The sequence below is a fragment of the Eurytemora carolleeae genome, unplaced genomic scaffold, assembly GCF_000591075.1.
Source record: "Eurytemora carolleeae unplaced genomic scaffold, Eaff_2.0 scaffold192, whole genome shotgun sequence".
NCBI lineage: Eukaryota > Metazoa > Arthropoda > Copepoda > Calanoida > Temoridae > Eurytemora > Eurytemora carolleeae.
Window position 1 is genome coordinate 1 of NW_019396100.1, and position 21,535 is coordinate 21,535.

Consider the following 21,535-nt stretch of genomic DNA (forward strand, 5'->3'; position numbering starts at 1 on the left):
ACCATTCTTTGACTAAGAATGGAACGGAACAGGACAGAACAGAACAAGAATGGAACGATTGGAAAAAAGGGACCAGAATGGAACGAACGTGCCCATTACCAGACTGACTTTCAAGCAACTAGATCAAGTTGTACAGTATTATACATACATACATAAACATACTGTGAACCCAACCAAGGGCTCTCCATGTTGTAGATAGAACCATATAGTTCGTTACTCCCAAGCGGAGAAATAAAGCCAAACAAGCCAATCCAAGAATAGAGCCAAACAATCTAAACCCAAAGCAAAGAAGATATTAAACCATTAGTATGGGTGCGGCTTGAGTATATAACAGGCTAGACCTGCAAGGGTATTGAACCCTTTCAAGATGGTATGGTTTAAAGGGCGGAGATAGGGGAGGATCAATGCTGGAGAAAGGAAAGAAACACCATTTATCTAGCCCGTTAAGAAAACAGTTTCGTCGGCCATCTTATGCCCCAAGAGCTGATCAGACTAGTCGAATTTAAATATACTCGCCTCAAGCGAATGTCGTGTGTATTTAGATCAACTTTAATTGGTCCAACGATAATTTTTTTAAACGTTATAATGTAAATATAGTTTGTGTGCAACCATGCTTCGTTATTCCACTCAATCTTGGCTTTTTTATTATGAGTTCTTTTTAGTCTATAATACAGACTATAGACGGCAGAATAAGACAAAAGGATTTTAGTGAAATTGATCTCTTTACAAAACTAGAAAAATATTTAAAATATGCGTAACTCTATCTCTCTCTTTTTATTGATTCCCACCTTTGTATCAGATATCTGGGAGGAATGTAAACAAAGCTTTACCTGACCAGCAGTACGTTTGTTTAAATTCCTTTCCCGAACGAAACCATAGCACACATTTTTTAAAATATAATTATGTGGGTTTTTTAAAAGATTTTGGGGGCATTTTGGGTTCAGCTAAGATGAGAGGTTAGTTTCTAGCTCAATTAATTATATTTTTAAGAATGGATCAAAAAACCTTGCGTGGCAACTCTTATTTTGTCAATAGTTATATAGTTAATATTTTTTTCTGGAAAAAATTAAAAGAGGAAGTAAAGGAATTTAAATTTGCGAATCCCATTATCATTGCAACATAGTGGTGCAAACCTTTGATATTTAGAACTTTGATTTTTTATCTTACAGAAATTATATTTTGAAATATATAAGGTCTACAACATTGGGTTTCAAAGATATAGAGATTAGTAAATCAGAGTTTGTGACAAAGACGCAATTTCTGCCCCCCCCCCCCCATCCTGCCCGGCAGTTTTGGGTGGATAACGTATCAGACCAAAATATCTGATTGAATTCTTTCTGCACAAAATCTTGGAAGACTTGATCACGAATTCAGTGCGTGCAGGAGATCGAGCTTACACCTTTTAAATTTCATGAATACTTACTTTCTATTATTATAAAGCTAATATATTTTGTATACATCGTATAAGAAATATTTACAGAATATATTAAACCGTAAATAATAATAATAATAATAATAATAATAATAATAATGTATAAAACAATTATATGAGCGTTACAACATCTATGAATTTCAATTATTTGTTTAGACCTTTCAAGTGACCCTCCATGCAAAAATGGGAATGCCCGATTTACAATGGTACCCTATAAATAATAAACATGATCTCTGCGTGTTTTTTGTCTAAAAATGTTTTTTAATTGCCGTGAACTGGAGTTTAACTCAATATTCTACCACGCACCTCTCTCACCCTTTAGTAAAAATCCTAGTCCTATTGAGTGTCTGCTTAATTTACCCAATGTCCGGGCGATACAGTATAAACTGGGACCGGAAAGGTTGACCCGGCTCTGAAATTCAAATGTACTACGGCTGCCCGTGCTACATATGTAATGCAGTATTTAAAACCTCGCCTGTAAATATTTAATTTCTGCGACTTTTGTAAAGAAAATACCAATATTTCTTCTATATAACTCCTGGCAAAAAGTTCAACAATTTCAATCTTTTCTTTAGATAAATAAGGATAAGGCCGTCAATCGTCATCCTTGAATTTCAAAGGTTTGGACTGTTTTGAATCGAATAAGCCATAAACAAACGGAGGGTCACTTTGAATTACGCCTACAGTCCCTTTAAATAAAGAATGGAAAATTTTAAACAATCAAATCATACGATAGATATATCCGGCAACAACTGTTACGGTGTAGAAGTATTTTCTTTTGCATGATTTTAGTTCATGATTCAAGGTTATCATGAAGACCACCTTTTCAAGAGGCCTGATTATACAGAAAATATCCCGCCAAAAGAAAATTTTATTCGTTCTGAAAACGAAGTCTATTAAATGTTTTTAATTATTTCAGAAATATCAAACAAAAACAATGCCTCCATGCATGGTAAGTCAAAAAAATATTTATACATTTGCGCGCCATACCACGTTGAACTAAAATAAAATTTAAATATTTTCTGTTTTTTATCATAACTCCTCTATTAAAAGAGCTATTTAGAATGTTCTGAATTTATAAAATATAACCGAATAAATTTGCTTTTCTTACACTTCCTACAGAGGAAAAATATTGCTTAAATTTCAGTCCAAGTAGTAAGACAAAACTTAGTATTCCTCAGATATCTAAATACTTTGATGATTTTTGCTATAGCGCATGACATATAGAATTGGCTCTAAATTTGACAAAGAACATTTTTTAAAAACGCATTTTTAATGGCAACAATGAATTAAATAACCAGCTCTAATAAAACCTGTATGTATCTAGCTAAAAAGATTTTTTTGCCACTGCAGGCTACAATTGGACTGAAATTTGCGATTTTTACCCTTGCAAATATTTGAACAAAAACAGTAAAAAAAGGGTAGCAGAGCTTTTTTTCAATTTTTGGTTTAAAAGTATACCCTTTCTAAAAGACTTTTCATCAAAGGCCGGATAAATTTTCACATTTTACTCCAAAACCATGTAGGAACAATTCCAAAACCTTGAGCGCAACCACCCCTCCCCCCTCTCACAAACTCACTTATAGTTTTTGTATCACTTTTGTCGTTAGCTTTAGTTCTAAGAAGTAATGTAATTCAACAAATTCTCATAAATTTTTGCTTGAGAGCTTGCAAGCTGTGGATCACTATGACACGCCATACTTACACATTAAGTATCTTAAAATTCAATTACAGTGCGTCATGTACGTGTATGGCTTACATATTGTACAGTACAATGTATTTATTGTACAATTTTGTACATCTTTTTATGTAACACATGTCTGTACCAATTTTTCTAAGCTTGTTTTACGAAAGTAAAAAATTTCTAAAGGAATTGAATCTTTGTAAAAAAATCAAATATTTATACACCGATATATTTAGAACCCGTTGTTGATATTTCAAACTCTTATTATTTGATTTAACAGAATTCATAGCTTGAAATATCTAAGGTTTGCAACATTTGGTTCCAAAAATATAGGGATTAGAAAATCAGATTTTGTGGCAAAGACTCAATTCCTTTGAAGAGAATAAAAATATTGTATATTTTTTCAGAAGCTTTCTCTTTGATGGAGAAAGCCTGTAGAAAGCTATGAACCAACAATATATATTTCTTTAGCAGTTCTACAGTGTATTGCATGAGGCATGGAGAGGATAGGAGGATAGGAGGGGTGAGGGGGGGGGCATTTCATATTTCTAATAGATAAAATAGCAATTTTTGTTATATAAATTTTATTTCAAATCATTTAAAAAGCAGCAGCTGAACCATGCATCTATCAATTTTCGTCTTTAACATTATTAAGTGAATTCTTTTTTAAAGTGTACATTACATCTATAAAAATAAGAATTTTTTAAAGTGTACATTACATCTATAAAAATAAGAATTTTTTAAAGTGTACATTACATCTATAAAAATAAGAACTTTTTAAAGTGTGCATTACATCTATAAAAATAAGAACTTTTTAAAGTGTACATTACATCTATAAAAATAAGAACTTTTTAAAGTGTACATTACATCTATAAAAATAAGAACTTTTTAAAGTGTACATTACATCTATAAAAATAAGAATTGCACTAACAATAAAAAAACCATAACAAACAAATAAATTCAATTCAGAACCTGGATTCTCAAGTACGGTTAAAGTTACACTGACATCCTATCTTAAAGTCGTCTAATGTCAAAAAATATGTTTCAGCTAAATTAATAAATATTGTTTGTTGTTTGTGAAAGTCATTCATTAAGTTCTTATATGAAGTCAACAACAAAAAAATTCACAGAAAAATATTGTAATACTCAAAATATATAGATTTCATGATTTGACATCAAGTTTAAGAATGAAATATGTCAGAAACATGAAATAGAATTATTACTTGTTGATGAAGTCTATAATTGAATTTTGTCTGATAAACACTTGTGGTTTTATATGATTCGTGACATGTCAGTACAATTTCTTCTTATGTGAGAATAGATTGAATTATGTTATCCATTTAAAAAAAATATTAAAAACCAATCCACACTCTAAAGAAATTTTCCCAGTAACTCAAATTTTTTAATTCCATATCTTTGCAACATGGCGTAAACATTTGATATTTCAAACTTATATCTTAGATTTAACAAAGTATACAGTTTGTGCTAAGAATTCAATTCCTTTATAAAGAAAACAGTTAATAAAAACTCCTCTTAGTACAAAGGATTTTTAAATTTTTGTTTTCCATTTTGATGGATATCTCAAAATATATTATATAAATTTTGAAAAACGTTTTTTATTTATATATAAAGGAATTGAGTCTTTGCAACAAAATCTTATTTTCTAATTTGTTTATCTTCTCAACTAATTGTTGTAGACCTTAGATATTTCAAACTATACATTCTGTTAGATCAAATAGTCTAAGTTTGAAATATCAAAGGGTTGCGCTATTAGTTTGAACAGATATAAAGGTTTAAAAATTTGAGTTTGTGGAAAAGACTCAATTCCTTTGTCTATATATAAATTTGGCTTGTCTGTCTGTTTGTTTGTTTTGGTGTCTGTCTGTTTGTTTGTATCCAATAAACGTCAAAACGGCTGAACCGATCGGGCCAAAATTTTTTGTGGGACATTTAGGGACCCCAGGGAAGGTTTATGAATGATTGAAATTTTAAATATTTGTCTCCATCAAAATTCGATCTTCAATAAATTTTTGAAAATTTTGAAAATCCACGAAATTTTTTGTGAAAATCCGCGAATTATTTTTGTTTTGTTTTACAATATACGCAAAGAGAACATGTTCACAATTAATTTGGAAGATGGACGCGAAGCGCCCTCTAAGGCTAGTATATTAAATATCTTCAACAGTTATAAAGATAAAAAACGGAAGATCCTTTTTCAAGAAGATTTGAAAAAGACCTATACAATGCACAAAACTTTTTATATACAAGCCATTTTTCATTACTGTTGTTATCAAACTATTAACTCTTAATTCCCATTTTTATTGAGCTCATCTAGTATCTTTGCAGTGACGCAACTAGGGGGGTGGGGGGTATTTTGAACCCCTTTCGCACACCCCTCGTAAAAGTGCTTATTGCGCCTCTGAGTACCACAACATACCATAATGTTCTCTTGCTTTAGCTTGCTCGATTTTTTTAGGCAACCCGTGGCCGTACACGGCTAAATATATTTATTTGAATATTTGAAATTCTAAAATTCTAAATTAAAATCATTATTTAATACCAAGTGCTGGTAAACGGTGGGAGTAACTATATCTATGAATAATAATTTAAATCTTGGCCACTCCTGTATACCGAGTCCATTAGCGCCTGATTTAATCAGGGTTCTGTCATGTGTTTGTTGTCTATATTCTGAATCTGAACCAATAGAAATTGTATGGCGGTAACATCTATCTTTCCATATATCTCATTATCCAATTAGAGTTATGAATCCTTCAATCGTCGATATCAGTAAATTGAAATATTTACTTCTACTGAAACTATATTGATGGCAACACACTATTGCTAGTTATTATATAAATATTGTTGTCCAGGGAAGTGAAGAAATAAAGATGGCTGGGACAGGGAAAACTATTCTAGTGACTGGAGGAGCAGGGTTAGTAGAATATTAACATTATAAACTTTAAAGGGATTCTTCATCTATGCTTTGTCTACAGAAGTCCATTTACTGGTTCTAAATTTTATAGAAAACAGCAAATATTTTTTCTCTTGCTTTGGTCATAAGTTTGGACAACAATTTACTCATTGTTCATTTAATAATCAACAAAAAATTTCAAATATCAAGATCACTTTACTCAAAAATAAAAAAATTTTGAATTATGATTCATTTAAATGTTGATGTTGATGATAATGTTGATGTTGATGTTGATGTTGATGTTGCTAATCTCTGTAATGTTGTAGATATGTTGGATCACATACAGTAATAGAACTGTTAAAGGAGGAGTACAATGTTATTGTTGTTGACAACTTTGTAAACAGTATAAAAGGTATATTCCATGCAGTACATTAGCACAAAAATTTTAAAATCTGATGTCTATAATTACAAAAATATTTAAACAATTATCTGTTTTTAGTGCAATCTGGAAAGGGTACGTACATATTTGTTGAAATATGTAAATAAAACTGTGTAAATATGTTTAACGTGTTTTAGGGTTACCCACAAAGAATGAGACTTCAGAGACGATTATACAAATTTTATACTGTCTGTTTAAACGTGTCCTTACATCTATGACTTCCTGCAACTGAAAACGTTTTCCTTTCCTTCTCAAAACCAGCCAAAAATATACCACATTCAAGGCAGACTTCCTTTAAACTTGGGATCCCCATATTTGAAGACTTTCAAATAGTGTTTGCAGTCTCCTCCTTTCTGATAACCCTGTATTTTTACCATACCTACTATCTGATGTATTTTTACGGTGTATTTTACAATACCCACTATCTGATGTATTTTTACGGTGTATTTTTACAATACCCACTATCTGATGTATATATTTACGTTGTATTTTTACAGTACCCTCTATCTGATGTATATTAACGGTGTATTTTTACAATACCCATTATCTGATGTATATTTACGGTGTATTTTTACAATACCCACTATCTGATGTATATTTACGGTGTATTTTACAATACCCACTATCTGATGTATATTTACGGTATATTTTTACAATACCCACTATCTGATGTATATTTACGGACACGGAGATCTAATATTTGTCGGTGCTTTAAAGGGACTGTCAACATAATTTTAAGTGCGCATTCAATTAATACGTTACATAACAGATCCTACCCTTGAAACCTTTATCTGGGAAACTTTGAGATTATATTTTTTAATGTGCAGAATTCTGTTGATTTTCTATTTTCTGTGACATAAATACGCAAGTCACATTTACTGCAAGAGCCAACATTTGAAAACAATCAATTTTTTAACAGAAAAAAAACAATAATTCCTTCGTCATCATGCTCAAGCGAAGATGAATACCGTCGTGAATCGGGTACACAACCCTTTAAGCTCAGTTCAATTCGATATAATTACGTCGACAATCCCTTTAAGCTTAGTTCAATTCGATATAATTACGCCACCAGTCCCTTTAAGCTCAGTTCAATTCGATATAATTACGTCACCTGTCCCTTTAAGCTTAGTTTAATTCGATATAATTACGCCACCTGTCCCTTTAAGCTTAGTTCAATTCGATATATTTACGTCACCTTTCTCTTTAAACTTAGTTCAATTCAATATAATTACGTCACCAGTCCCTTTCAACTTAGTTCAATTCGATATAATTACTTCACCAGTCTCTTTAAGCTTAATTCAATTAAATATAATTACGGCACCTGTCCCTTTAAGCTTAGTTTAATTCGATATAATTACGTCACCTGTCCCTTTAAGCTTAATTTAATTTGATATAATTACGTCACCAGTCCCTTTAAGCTTAATTTAATTCGATATAATTACGTCACCTGTCCCTTTAAGCTTAATTCAATTCAATATAATTACGTCACCAGTCTCTTTAAGTCTAATTTAATTCGATATAATTACGTCGCCTGTCCCTTTAAGCTTAATTCAATTTAATATAATTACGTCACCAGTCTCTTCAAGCTTAATTCAATATGTATAATTGCGTCACCTGTCCCTTTAAGCTTAGTTTAATTTGATATAATTACGTCACCAGTCCCTTTAAGCTTAATTTAATTTCATATAATTACGTCACCAGTCCCTTTAAACTTAGTTCAATTCGATATAATTACTTCACCAGTCCCTTTAAGCTTAGTTCAATTCAATACAATTACGTCACCAGTCTCTTTAAGATTAGTTCAATTCGATATAATTCAAATATTACACTTTAACCTTCCAACGGAACAGATGGACTAGAAATCCGCTTTTGTTATGACAAAAAGTTCACAGTTGTTAAATTTAAGAAAAATTATGATTGATTTTCTTTTTTTGTGAACGTTTTCTTGTATTTCTTTATCTGTGTGTGGTTTTTGTTTATGTCATGTAAATTTCTAGATATGTGGTTATATTTTGTAATATCCCGGGTTTCCACAAATATTCGGTTTAGTTATATTTTTTTTTAGTTTTGTTGTATTTTTAACTTTTTTTAACTTTTCCAGTCGATCCTATTGTTTTTGATGCAGGAATTAAACCTAGTCGAATATTGCTTTTATCTGAGAAACAATGCGGAAGATATTGTCAATATTTTTCTTGATAAAAGAAATCTTTCTTGTCTTTGCTATTTACTTTCATTAAATAACCGTATTTTATAAATTGAAAACTTTCAGAAAGAAGAACAAAGATATCCCCACTATTTTTATGAGATATAAGTGTATTCAAATAGATTGTTAAGTACAATAGATGGCAACGTAGAATTTGTACACTCTCAGTACAGTTGTATTCTGTCGTCACAAGTGTCAATTCAGTTTTTGTGTCCGACAAAATTATCAATAATAGTGATAATTTTAGAATAAAGTGCTTTTCTTACAGTAAAATAAGTGCAATTTTATGTTTTTTTAGTTTCTGTTTTTATTTAATCTTAGAAAACATGTCAACTAATGTGAGACAATTTCGTTTTCTTTGTTATATTTGACACTTGTGACGTTGTGTATAATTTGTTCATTTCTCTGTTGCCACCTATTGTACTTGATAATCTATTTGAATGTATTGTATCTAAGTGGAATCAATGAGAATTTTAAGAAGGAAATTGTGTTTATTGTCCAGTTAAATTCCAGATTGTCTATAATATCTTAAACTTAGTGGACACCCCCCGGTTTATACTTTTTAATTAGTATTAACATAATATTGTTCGTTCAATAATATTGTTAAAAGATTATATTTCTATAAATATTCTTATCGGAAACCAATATACGCTTTTTAGAAGGATTTCATTATGAAATATTAAGTTGGCTAATCCTGTAGCAAATGAAACCTGAGGTGGAATTTAAAGAATTTAAGCCGCGGTTTAAATCTGCCAAAACCCGGTTTAAATTAAGCGCCGGCTTAAATCTTGAAACATTTGATACAATTTTGAGTGGAACCAACAATATTTAAGCCGCGGCTTAAATTTAAACCACCGCTCAAATTCTTTAAATTCGGCCACTGATCGTTTTGAAATAAATCACGATTTTGTGCTTTTTTAATAGTTTTAAATGTTCCTTTAGGAAACATATACCCAGAGTCTCTCAGTAGAGTTCAACAATTAACTGGGAAAAAAGTCGTCTTTCATGAAGTAGATATCTGCAATAAGCATGCTCTAAGAACGGTAAGTTTTTATGAAGTAGATTTCTAGTTTTTATGAAGTAGATTTCTAGTTTTTATGAAGTAGATTTCTAGTTTTTATGAAGTAGATTTCTAGTTTTTATAGTAAATTTATTTTTATTTTTTCCTACTCAGCGAAAACAATCCTGAACATATCGGAGGATGTGCATAACTAATTTATTCGCCATTTATAAAATCTTAAAATTATAATTATAACTAATTTTAGGAATCATTGTCGTGCTCTTAAGAATAATATCATATGCATGCAATTAATAAGAACCATTAAAACAAAGCATGCAAGAAATCATTCATAACAAATTATTTTGCAGGTGTTCTCTTTTTACCACTCTGGAGAGCAGAAAATAGATTGTGTTATTCATTTTGCGGCCCTCAAGGTGCGTTTTAAAATATTTAGAAGGGTTGAAAAAAATAAGTGGAAATTTATTAACATTTGGACTTTTGGGACAAAAAACATAGCAGATAAAATTGAAAAAAGCGAAACTTGAAAAAGAAAGAAATAAGAAATGCTTGAAGCCAATATATTTGATAAAAGCTTGATGTAGTTTCCACCAACTTTGTAATATTCTAATAATAAGCTGCTCCCAAGGGACATGTGTTTGGCCCTATTTTCATAGATTTTTAACCCTTTATTTTAGGCTGTTGGAGAATCTTGTGCCCTTCCCCTTAAATATTATGGGAATAATGTTACTGGAAGCGCAAACTTGATGGAGGTATAAAACCAGTATGATAAAGAATAAAATCTATATAATATATGATAAAGTTCCTTGATCGCTCATATATGTCAGCTATAGCTGCCCAAAGGCTGGACCAAATTGGCTGAATTTTTTTGAGGGAACCCAGGGTAAATATAGGCTAAAAATTAAGAGTTTTTTAAAATCTTTTTTAAGTCGATTTTTTTACATTAGAATTTTTTGTTATTCCACAGGTAACGCCAGGACCTTAGCTAGCATAGTATAATATGTATATATGTCATTTATATTACACCACCATTTATTGTGACAATTGTTCTTCGTGTTCATTATTGTTAATTTTATAATTATTATCATTATTTTTATCTTTACTATTTATTATTATTATTGTTATAGTTATGATTATTATTATTATTATTATTATTATTTTTATTATTAGGTAATGATGGAGTTTGGTGTGAAAAGGTTGGTGTTTAGTTCTAGCGCTACAGTTTACGGTCAACCCCAATACCTACCAGTAGATGAAAACCACCCTACAGGTATACTTCAAGAAGTTTCATTTATCATAAAGGAGAACGTTAATTTTTTCTGTAAAGTACAAAATTGACCACCAAAATAGAGCTAAAAATGTAAAAAATAAGCATTGAAAATAATAGAATATACATTAAAAGTATAAAAATAGGTTATAAATTGAAGGTTCTCTGACATCTGAATGATATATTTAGGGAACTGTACTAACCCCTACGGGAAAACCAAGTTCTTTATGGAAGAGATTATGAAGGATGTAGTGGCTGCTAACCCAGACTGGGGCTGCCAACTTCTAAGGTAATTAAGTGTGTTAACTTGTTTCGTTAACGAATGAAAGTTTTTTAAATTAACGAATATTCTATTTAAGAATGGAAAACGTTTCTTTTAGTTCGTTAATTCTGATGAATTTAAATTATCTAAATATTCTAGTAAAATACGGGCAAATTTTTTTATTTAAGTTGGCTCAGTCCAGTGTATTTGAAGACCCAGCTCCAACTCTTGAGCCAAGCTGTACAGAATACATTAAGATTATTGACTCTTGAGCCAAGTTGTACAGAATCATAAAGATTATTGACTCTTGAGCAAAGTTGACAGAATACATGAAGATTATTGACTCTTGAGCCAAGTTGTACAGAATACATGAAGATTATTGACTCTTGAGCAAAGTTGTACAGAATACATGAAGATTATTGACTCTTGAGCAAAGTTGACAGAATACAAGAAAATTATTGTCTCTTGAGCAAAGTTGTATAGAATACATGAAGATTATTGACTCTTGAGCAAAGTTGACAGAATACATGAAGATTATTGACTCTTGAGCAAAGTTGTACAGAACACATGAAGATTATTGACTCTTGAGCAAAGTTGTACAGAATACATGAAAATTATTGACTCTTGAGCAAATTTGTATAGAAAACATGAAGATTATTGACTCTTGGGCAAAGTTGTACAGAATACATGAAGATTATTGACTCTTGAGCAAAGTTGTACAGAATCATGAAGATTGTTGACTCTTGAGCAAAGTTGTACTGAATACATGAAGATAATTGACTCTTGAGCAAAGTTGTACAGAATACAAGAAGATTATTGACTCTTGAGCAAAGTTGACAGAATACATGAAAATTATTGTCTCTTGAGCAAAGTTGTATTGAATACATGAAGATTATTGACTCTTGAGCAAAGTTGACAGAATACATGAAGATTATTGACTCTTAAGCAAAGTTGTACAAAATGCATGAAGATTATTGACTCTTGAGCATAGTTGTACATGAAGATTATTTACGGAAAGACAGGACAGTTTAGAATTTTAACACTGCACCAAAATTTGTATCTGTTCATATTAACTTTTGCCGGCCTTGTCTTTGCTCATTCAGCTGTTTTTAACCCTATTAATGACCACAAAGCTGATTCTGCGTAAACGGCCCACTAATCATGATCTGTTCAGGTACTTTAACCCTGTGGGTGCCCACCCATCTGGATGTATAGGGGAAGATCCCCAGGGTATTCCAAACAATCTTATGCCTTATATTGCACAGGTTAGATATATACTTCATTTTAGTTAAACTTTTAGGGCGCTTTGCGTTTTTTATTGTTTCTTTTACATGTGGATAATATCTTTTAATAAACAAAAAATGTGTGAACTGGCTATGTCTGTTTTAACTGTTGATTGATAAATTCCAAGATGTAAAAAAATCGTATTTTTAGTCAACAATAGTTTGATGTTTAATGAACACTAACAAACCAACTCACATTAAAATAGTATTTATTCATGGTTTAACCTTTTATTCTTTAATCATGTTCTCTTTCTTTTTAACTGAAGTTCCTTTATTCAAACATTTTTTCAACTAAATTTTTTTTTGTTAAATTTGAAATTTTCCAAATGGCAATTAGCTGAATTGGCTGAATTTAAGGAATGTAGTCTTGGTCACAAACTCTGGTTTTCTAATCTCTGTATCTTTTAAACCCAATGTTGTAGCAGAAAATATTTCAAATTATAAGTTCTATTGAATCATATTATCTTAAGTTTGAAATATCAAAGGTTTAAACCATCAGGTTGCAAAGATATTGGGATTAGATAACTAAAGACTCAACTCCTTTCATCTGATGAATTCAGGTTGCTGTCGGTAGGAGAGAAAAACTGATGGTTTATGGAAGTGATTATGATACCGAGGATGGAACAGGTACAAGACGTATTGAAAATAATTCTTTACTCTAATTTTATACATTTTATGCTCCTACAGACCTACAGTCCTATTCTAAATAGAACGGAATAATTCTTTACTCTCATCTTATACATTTTATGTTCCTACAGATCCTACAGTCCTATTCTAAATAGAACGGAATAATTCTTTACTCTCATCTTATACATTTTATGTTCCTACAGACCTACAGTCCTACAGTTCTATTCTAAATAGAACGGAATAATTCTTTACTCTCATCTTATACATTTTATGTTCCTACAGGCCTATTCTAAATAAAACGGAATAATTCTGATTGATTGAAACTTTAAACTGACCTTTGACATAGTTTGCGGCATTCTTTAAAGGCAACGTAATTCAAGTAATATTTTGTTATGTTAACAGCACACCGGACTAACCAGAGTGAGCAGCATTCGGTTTCTTCTATTTGAAATCAAACGTGTTTTAGTCTTTAATTCAATAATCATTTACTTTACGGATTTGTTTATTTTATACATTTTCATTCTAAATGCATAGGCTAACAAAAAAGTATTTACGAAAAAAGGCTAACAAATTATGTTTAAGGGGTCAAATTGTGATCGAAAGTCACAGCTTTCTGGAATATTGACAGAACCGTTAAATCCACGTGACAGCTATCACAAAATAGTCATAGTCCTAAAATTTCTAAAATGGGTTTGCCCTTTGTTTGCTTTCAAATTTAACAGAGAATTTTGTTTAAAATTCAAATTATTAAATTAGATTATGAAATTGTCTAATTCTGAACGAAATCATTTATATCTCCGGCATTTATGAAAGCAAAAAACTGGGACAGCACATTTTGGAAAAGAGGGATTAGGGATATTTTTCAATTATTGTGTCATAAAAAATTATTGTTAAATTAGATTGCCTATTAAAAATGCCGAAAACTATTTCTAAATTGAAAGATGACTTTGCAGTCTTCAATTAATTTAAATTATTTCAGTTTCTTTAGAAGGACTGTCTGAAATATATATACACTTCTTTTTTACATTTTACACTTCTTTTATGCAGTTTACACTTCTTTCATACATTTTACATTTCTTTTATACAGTTTATCACTTCCTTTATACATGTTACACTTCTTTTATACATTTTTCAATTCTTTTATACATTTTTCACTACATTTTTCACTTCTTTTATACATTTTTCACTTCTTTTATACATTTTTCACTTCTTTTATACATTTTTCACTTCTTTTATACACTTTTCACTTCTTTTATACATTTTTAACTTCTTTTATACATTTTTCACTTCTTTTTTACATTTTACACTTCTTTTATGCAGTTTACAGTTCTTTTATACATTTTACATTTATTTTATACACTTTATCACTTCCTTTATACAGTTTACACTTCTTTCATACATTTTTCAATTCTTTTATACATTTTTCACTTCTTTTATACATTTTTCACTTCTTTTTTACATTTTACACTTCTTTTATGCAATTTACAGTTCTTTTATACATTTTACATTTCTTTTATACAGTTTATCACTTCCTTTATACATGTTACACTTCTTTTATACATTTTTCAATTCTTTTATACATTTTTCACTATTTTTCACTTCTTTTATACATTTTTCACTTCTTTTATACATTTTTCACTTCTTTTATACATTTTTCACTTCTTTCATACATTTTTAACTTCTTTTATAAATTTTTCACTTCTTTTATACATTTTTCACTTCTTTTATACATTTTACACTTCTTTTATACATTTTACACTTCTTTTATACAGATTACACCTCTTTTATACAGTTTACACTTCGTTTTATACATTTCACACTTCTTTTATACATTTTACACTTCATTTATACATTTTACACTTCTTTTATACATTTTACACTTCTTTTATACATTTTACACTTCTTTTATACATTTTTCAGTGACAAAAATGAGTTTTAATCAATTTAGATAACAAGTATTTGAATCATTGATTGGTTGATTGGTAGGATGCCGCGACTATATACACGTGATGGACCTGGCTATGGGCCACGTGGCGGCCATCCGGCAGATACTGGATCCAACCTACTCCGGGCTCAAGATATACAACCTAGGCACAGGTCGAGGGCAGACAGTTCTCCAGGTACTACAGGATACTGGTTCCTCCGTTAAGGGGTAGGGGGGGGGGGGTTATTAAATGAAATATAAATCCAGTCGCTTTGATCTTTAGAATATAGCTCTCTCAGTCTCTCAGGGATAGATGAGGGGTTTGCTCCGCATGGTGTGTGCCAACTCAGAATTTTCTCTCCCATTTTCCGTAGCTCCCCCAATTGCATTATAGTGAGCCATTGCTCCAAGACTAACCCCTTCGTCCCTGAGCTCTCTCCAAATCTATGGGGGTCATTTTGAATGATGCTACCATGCCCTTTAATTATTTAAATTATGTACAGAGTCCCTTTATTAAATGTTTTTGTTAAATGAATTATTCTAGATGGTAAAAGCCTTCTCTGAGGTGAGTGGTCGAGAGATCCCGTACGAGCTAGTTGACCGGCGCCCTGGTGACGTAGCGAGCTGCTACGCCAGTTGTGAGTTGGCTGCAAAGGAGCTCGGTTGGAGATCAAAACTCTCCCTGGAGGATATGTGTAAGTAACATTTCAAAAAATTCAGTAGTTTATATCTGTGGTCCTGAAATAATCCGTCTATAACTAATCTAAGCACAATGGCTTTAATACATGTGTACAGGACTACTCACAAAGAATGAGACTTTAAAGAGGACCTGCAACACTTTTTAAATACCCCGATACGTGCAGTTAAATTTGATCAGAAGAATATTGAATTTTATTTTTATTATTAATGGTGGAAAAATAACTAAAATGTATACAAGACTTTATGGAGGACGTGAGGTCGGTCTCCAATGAAACGAGGAATCACTTTCCAGTATATATTTTAAGTCTAATAATACAAAAGTAACGAGAAATATATTCGGTTCGATCACATGGTACTGTAAGAGAGATCGCCGTCTCGTTCTCTCTTCATACTCCTTTGTTCCTGGATCTGCTGTAAGGAGGCCGGGTATCGTCTTCCACAACTTAATAGATTTAAGCGAAAAGATTAAAAAAAATCTTAACATTGTCTCTTTATTATCATTCTTTGTGAGTAATCCTGTATAAAAGTATTGAAGCCATTTTGTGCCCCCCCCCTCCCCCCCCCTTTAAATTCTTATCATCGATCACTGAATTGACAGAAGAGAATTTTAAATGAATTTAACTGTCACTGAATTGCAATTGCAAGTTCCCAAAAAATAAAAATGGTAACTACCTTCCTCATCAAAAAAAATCGTTCTGTCTAACTGTAAAGATATAATGGTGAAGGATTAATATTGGCATTTGAAAAATATACTGTTAAACCAGAAAAATGTCTCTCTTGCACTTAATATTCTTGTGTTTTAATATCGTCAACCGCGATTCTAAACTATAATTAATCATCTTGAAAATATTGAAAATACTGTTGCTGAAATATTCACTGTAATTTAACCCGCTCACTTTAAAAGTTTCTTGAATTCATTTCTGGTTTAAGTCACTGGAGTTGACAATTTTAAATATGCATAATAAACATTGAATTGCTCATAAGAAAATCCAAAAATTAAATTACGTTTTTAAGATTGGGGAATAATAAGTATGAAAAAATTGCAAAATTTGAAAAATTCCTTCTGCGTTACTGTTTTACATCCCAAAATAACGCAATTACGCTCGCATAAAAAAGCCTAAAAGGTCAATACCATAGGAAGAGGTCTGCAAACTGTACCAGTAATGTTGCATAAATTTTACCTTTGCTGGCTATAGTATTAAGTGTGGTGACTGGTGATCGAGTTGAAATACAACTTTTAATTATTGTCATGCTTTGTCTAGTGTTTTTGTTTATGTTCGTTCTTTGTTTAGGTCGAGATATGTGGACATGGCAATCTAAGAATCCACAAGGGTTTGCAAAAAATTGATCTACTATCGGTCAAATAGGTTTGCAAACTTGTGGACTTATCAGAACTATGATTGAAGAGCGCGCAGAAACGTAGCTAAAAAGCGTCATTTTAGTTTCCACTTGGATTTATAAATTAGTATAAATTTTTTTTAATTTACCCATTTTTGTTTCCTCTCTTTGTTAGCAAAATAAGTCAATATATATGAAATATATATGAAAGCAAAAAATATTATTGTAAATGAATTCGCTCAATGTGTAATGAATAATAGCTTTTTTTTGCAATATTAAAAAACTAATGGATTCAGTACAAAAAAAAAACACACTTTTTCTAAATTAAAAAGTTGCATTTAGTAATTCAAACATTTAATTAAGTGCCTTAAACATTCCTGTGAAATTAGTTAATGTTGACACATGAATACTGCGGGATGGAACTTCAGAAAAATTAAATATCAGAAAAAATCAGTTTTTCATTTATAAGGATCTAGCTGAGCTGGGAACTTTTGAATGGACAGATTAAGTTTAACTCATTCTGTCTATTCAAAATGATCCAGTTGTTTGTTTTCTTTATCTATCAAAAGTTTGTACAAAATGTTTTATTTTCCTATATTTGGTTGTGGACACTGTAAATAACATGATTTAAAAATGTTTTGTCTATGAAAATTCTGTTTTTTCATTTACTATGTATAACTTCACATTTATAATCTAACCAAAGAGTGTCTAGGTATCAAGATATCTATATAATTTGACAATTTATTATTTGTTGTAAATCAAATTTTATAAAAAGTTTAAAAATAAATTTTTAGTTTTGTTAAATTTTTGTGTTCAATTGTTTCATGATTGGTTTTCCAACCCAATCTAAACAGATGTTATGTTCTTTCATGTTTTTATTGTTATTTTTAAGTTGAAAATGATTTGAAGTTTATTTATTACTTCTAGGTTCCTCTGAGTATAAATGGCAGTTGTCTAATCCTACAGGATACAGATCATAAATACATATTAAAGTCGTTTTTAACAATTTTCTCCAAATAGACACAACAGATAGAAGTAAGATTAATAGCGATAAAAAGCACTTATTTTTCGTCGTAAGCCTACACCCCCTTTAATTTTTCGCAAACGCTCTCTTTAACTGTATGAAACAGTTGTAAGGTAGTTTTGTTGTAGAGCAAATATTGATCTTAAATAATTAATTGAAAAAAATATCATAATATTCCATTTACAAATAACGATCAGTTACTGTGAAAATGACACATGATTTTTTGTACAGTGCAATTGCCGCAAAGGAATTGAGTTTTCACAAAGACAAATTTTCGAATCCTAATATTTTTGCAACTAGATGGTTTAAACCTTTAATATTTCAAACTTAGATTATTTGATCAGAATTATAGTTGGAAATATCTATGGTCTACAACATTGGGTTGCAAAGATTCAGGGTTTAGAAAATCAGAGTTTGTGACAAAGACTCAACTCCATTACTTCATGTTTTCTTGATGTCAAAATATAGACACTCATCTCAACCTATCAGGGCCGAAGAAAACTTGAAGTCTTAACGATAAAATTTTTTAAAAAAATCATACTTTTTATTTATCCTTCCTGTTATGCAACGACTTAAAATGATTTGTGCAGTAAAGTTTTGACTTTTAATAGTGAACCAAAATTTATTGTTTCATCATTATTTTTTAATTGTAAGGGGCCGAATTTAATTAATTGAAGAGGTTGCTGAACTACATTAAAGATGAACCTAAGGACGAAATATAATGGATTGGAGAGGTCGTTGAACTACCTAACACTGGTTCAAATACTGAATTATCGATTCAAATTTTCATAAAACTTGGAATCGGTGATTAAATATTTGAACCTGTGTTAGGTAGTTCAACGACCTCTCCAATCCATTATATTTTGTCCTTAGGTTCATCTTTAATCAAAATATTCTACAGCTTTCACAGAAACATCGGATAGAAATAAACATTTCTTGTGATCTTAATTTATATTTATTTTGGTTTGGCCTAGCTAAACTTTCTGGCATTTTTGTGATATTTACCAATGATACAAGGGCAACATATTTCTTTTTCTGAATGTTTTAAAAATAAATTTAACGGTTCGCAATACATTTATTTATTTATTACTGATTAGAATATATATTATAAAAATTATATTTTTTTAGATGTATAATACTTAACATATGAGTTATGTTAACTGTTTAGCATTCTTTAAACATAATTAAGAATAATCACTTTAGACGACAAGGTCAGGTAAACCCTAAATAAGCCTTACATCGAAAGAATTCATAAAAATGTCGTATTCTTCACTTTCTGAAAATGGAATGTTGCAGATATTTAGTTTTTTAATTAAATGATTTTATGCAGCTTTTTAGAACTGTTCCCGCATATTCATGGCTATTTATTTATTTTCGCAAATACTGAGATTTACGTAAAATAGTATAAAACCCATTAAAAAATTTTCAAGACGACATTTGATAAATTTTTTCGATGTATGGCTCATTTAGGGTTTAACCGTAGTAATTGTAAAAAATAGTATTATTTTATGGAACTTAAAATAGTTCACAGAAACAGTTCTACAAAGATTTAATGTACAGGGTGTCCCACGAAACATGGCAGTATGCAAGACGACTTGAATGTCGTCTTGATTTTTGATATAATTTGCTGCATTTATTTGTCAACCTAATTTTAGAAGTAAATTTCTAGAGATAATAATCACAAAATACCCCAAGTGAACAATTTCGTTCAGATTTCGACAATTTTGCTTTTATTTAACAAAATTGAAATCTGAACCAAACTCTTTATATCTCCGGTAATATTGAAAGCACAAAAAACGCAGACCACTTTTTGGAAATGCAAGGGCTAGGAGAATTATGTGATAATTGTTTCAAGAATCATACATGTTAAAGTAGATAAAAGACGAACTGTCACAAATAAATTCAAATATCAAAGACGACTTTCAAGTCGTCTTGCTATTGTCATGTTTCGTGGGACACCCTGTATGTAAAACAATCTGTAGTCCGATTTCACCATGGTATTCACCGGCTTCTATCTAAAATTGCACTGTATCTATAGGTTTAGAGACTTCGAAACCAAACTTTTGAGCATAATGCATCTCCCATAGTATTTTAAAGATTTGAATCAAAACTCCCAATAATTTAGATATGGATAAACATTAAGCACTAAACAGCACTGAAACATTTTTAGAGTTTTTGCAACAAACTTAAATTTTCTAATTTGCAACCTGGAGTAAAAGACTTTTGCTCTAATATATTTCTAAAATAATTCCTAGTTTGATACGTCAGAGGTCAAAGATATTAGATTGCAAAGATAGAAACAAGAAAATTAGAGTTTGTGGCTAGAATGAACCTAATTTTCTTATATAAAAAGAAAGCTTAAAAGTTTTGTTATGATATACACAACCTATATATCGTAATTTTCTCGTTGTTTTCTAAATATGTCTCTTTAAAAATCTTGAATATTTGTGTGCTGTTGAGTTCTCCTTTTTAATGCTTGATAGTGTATCCATCGTCTTCAACCAGAAGTCGTTGATCATCAGGGTTCGGTCCCTGGACAATCAATCAATCAATCAATCAATCAATCATTCAATCAATCATTCAATCCATCAATTATAAATCAATTATTAATAACATATATAATGATCTAAGATCAACATCTTGTTATCTTGAAAGAAGATCCTAATTTAGCCACAGAGCTCGCCTTTTAATATATGTGTCTACCCATAATGCTTGCCCAAAAAACAGCATAAAATAAGTAAAGCCTGTTTAAAACTGTGCACAAATTTTACTCTAAATTGACTATCTGTGAACAATTCAGGTGGAAAACTGCTTAATCCACAATATTTCCCTATTTTTGGATATCCCTCGGATTCCAACCAACTACAGTTCTCTTGTGCGCCAATTTGTATGGTTAAATTTTAGAAACTTTCCTGAACAAACTAAAAGTTTTAAGATTAACAAAAAGAGGTGATCAAGCTGATCAAGCAATTCTAAAGTTTGCAACTCTGGCAAATGCAGAATATACGCTGCAGGATATTTCTAAACGCAAGGGCAAGATGGCAGATCATGGAGTAAAACTGTTGATCTAATACCTGGATCCTGATATTATTCTCCTTGCATTGAGTTGAATACAGACAACATGACCTTTGTGTGCTTCCCACTTCCTTGTGTTCAGAACCTTTACTTCTACACTTCTAAAATATAAAGATATACCAGTTTATACTTCTACACTTCTAAAATATAAAGATATACTAGCTTATACTTCTACACTTCTAAAATATAAAGATATACTAGCTTATACTTCTACACTTCTAAAATATAAAGATATACTAGCTTATACTTCTATACTTCTAAAATATAAAGATATAGATACTAGCTTATACTTCTCTACTTCTAAAATATAAAGATATACTAGCTTATACTTCTACACTTCTAAAATATA

The 21,535-nt window shown here is 30.6% G+C and overlaps 2 protein-coding genes across 7 annotated transcripts in view; one reads left to right on the forward strand and one right to left on the reverse strand.

Moving 5' to 3' along the window:
• The first annotated feature begins 2,335 nt into the window (after positions 1-2,335).
• Positions 2,336-18,469, forward strand: LOC111694938 (UDP-glucose 4-epimerase). 5 transcript variants are annotated; one of them, XM_023464013.1, is made up of 14 exons: positions 2,336-2,384; positions 5,987-6,048; positions 6,354-6,439; positions 6,527-6,541; positions 9,612-9,712; positions 10,038-10,103; positions 10,365-10,439; positions 10,858-10,957; positions 11,144-11,243; positions 12,391-12,481; positions 13,060-13,126; positions 15,113-15,246; positions 15,595-15,745; positions 17,042-17,891. In XM_023464013.1, the coding sequence occupies exons 1-14, from the start codon at positions 2,370-2,372 to the stop codon at positions 17,095-17,097; spliced, it is 1,119 nt and encodes a 372-aa protein (XP_023319781.1). In that variant the 5' UTR covers positions 2,336-2,369; the 3' UTR covers positions 17,098-17,891. The 5 variants fall into 5 exon arrangements, with proteins under 5 accessions (XP_023319781.1, XP_023319779.1, XP_023319777.1 ...); XM_023464011.1 differs by lacking the exons at positions 2,336-2,384; positions 17,042-17,891 and adding exons at positions 3,592-3,639; positions 18,015-18,469; XM_023464009.1 differs by lacking the exon at positions 2,336-2,384 and adding an exon at positions 3,592-3,639.
• Positions 18,470-20,006: 1,537 nt separating this feature from the next.
• The window catches only part of LOC111694954 (F-box/WD repeat-containing protein 11), a gene marked incomplete at its 5' end in the record, with an annotated part of 62,259 nt that continues 60,730 nt past the window's right edge, over positions 20,007-21,535 (reverse strand). The window contains 3 exon segments of one of the 2 annotated variants that reach the window (XM_023464041.1): positions 20,007-20,126; positions 20,498-20,643; positions 21,186-21,287. In XM_023464041.1, coding sequence (XP_023319809.1) covers positions 20,526-20,643; positions 21,186-21,287 — 220 coding nt within the window. 2 annotated transcript variants of the gene reach the window in all.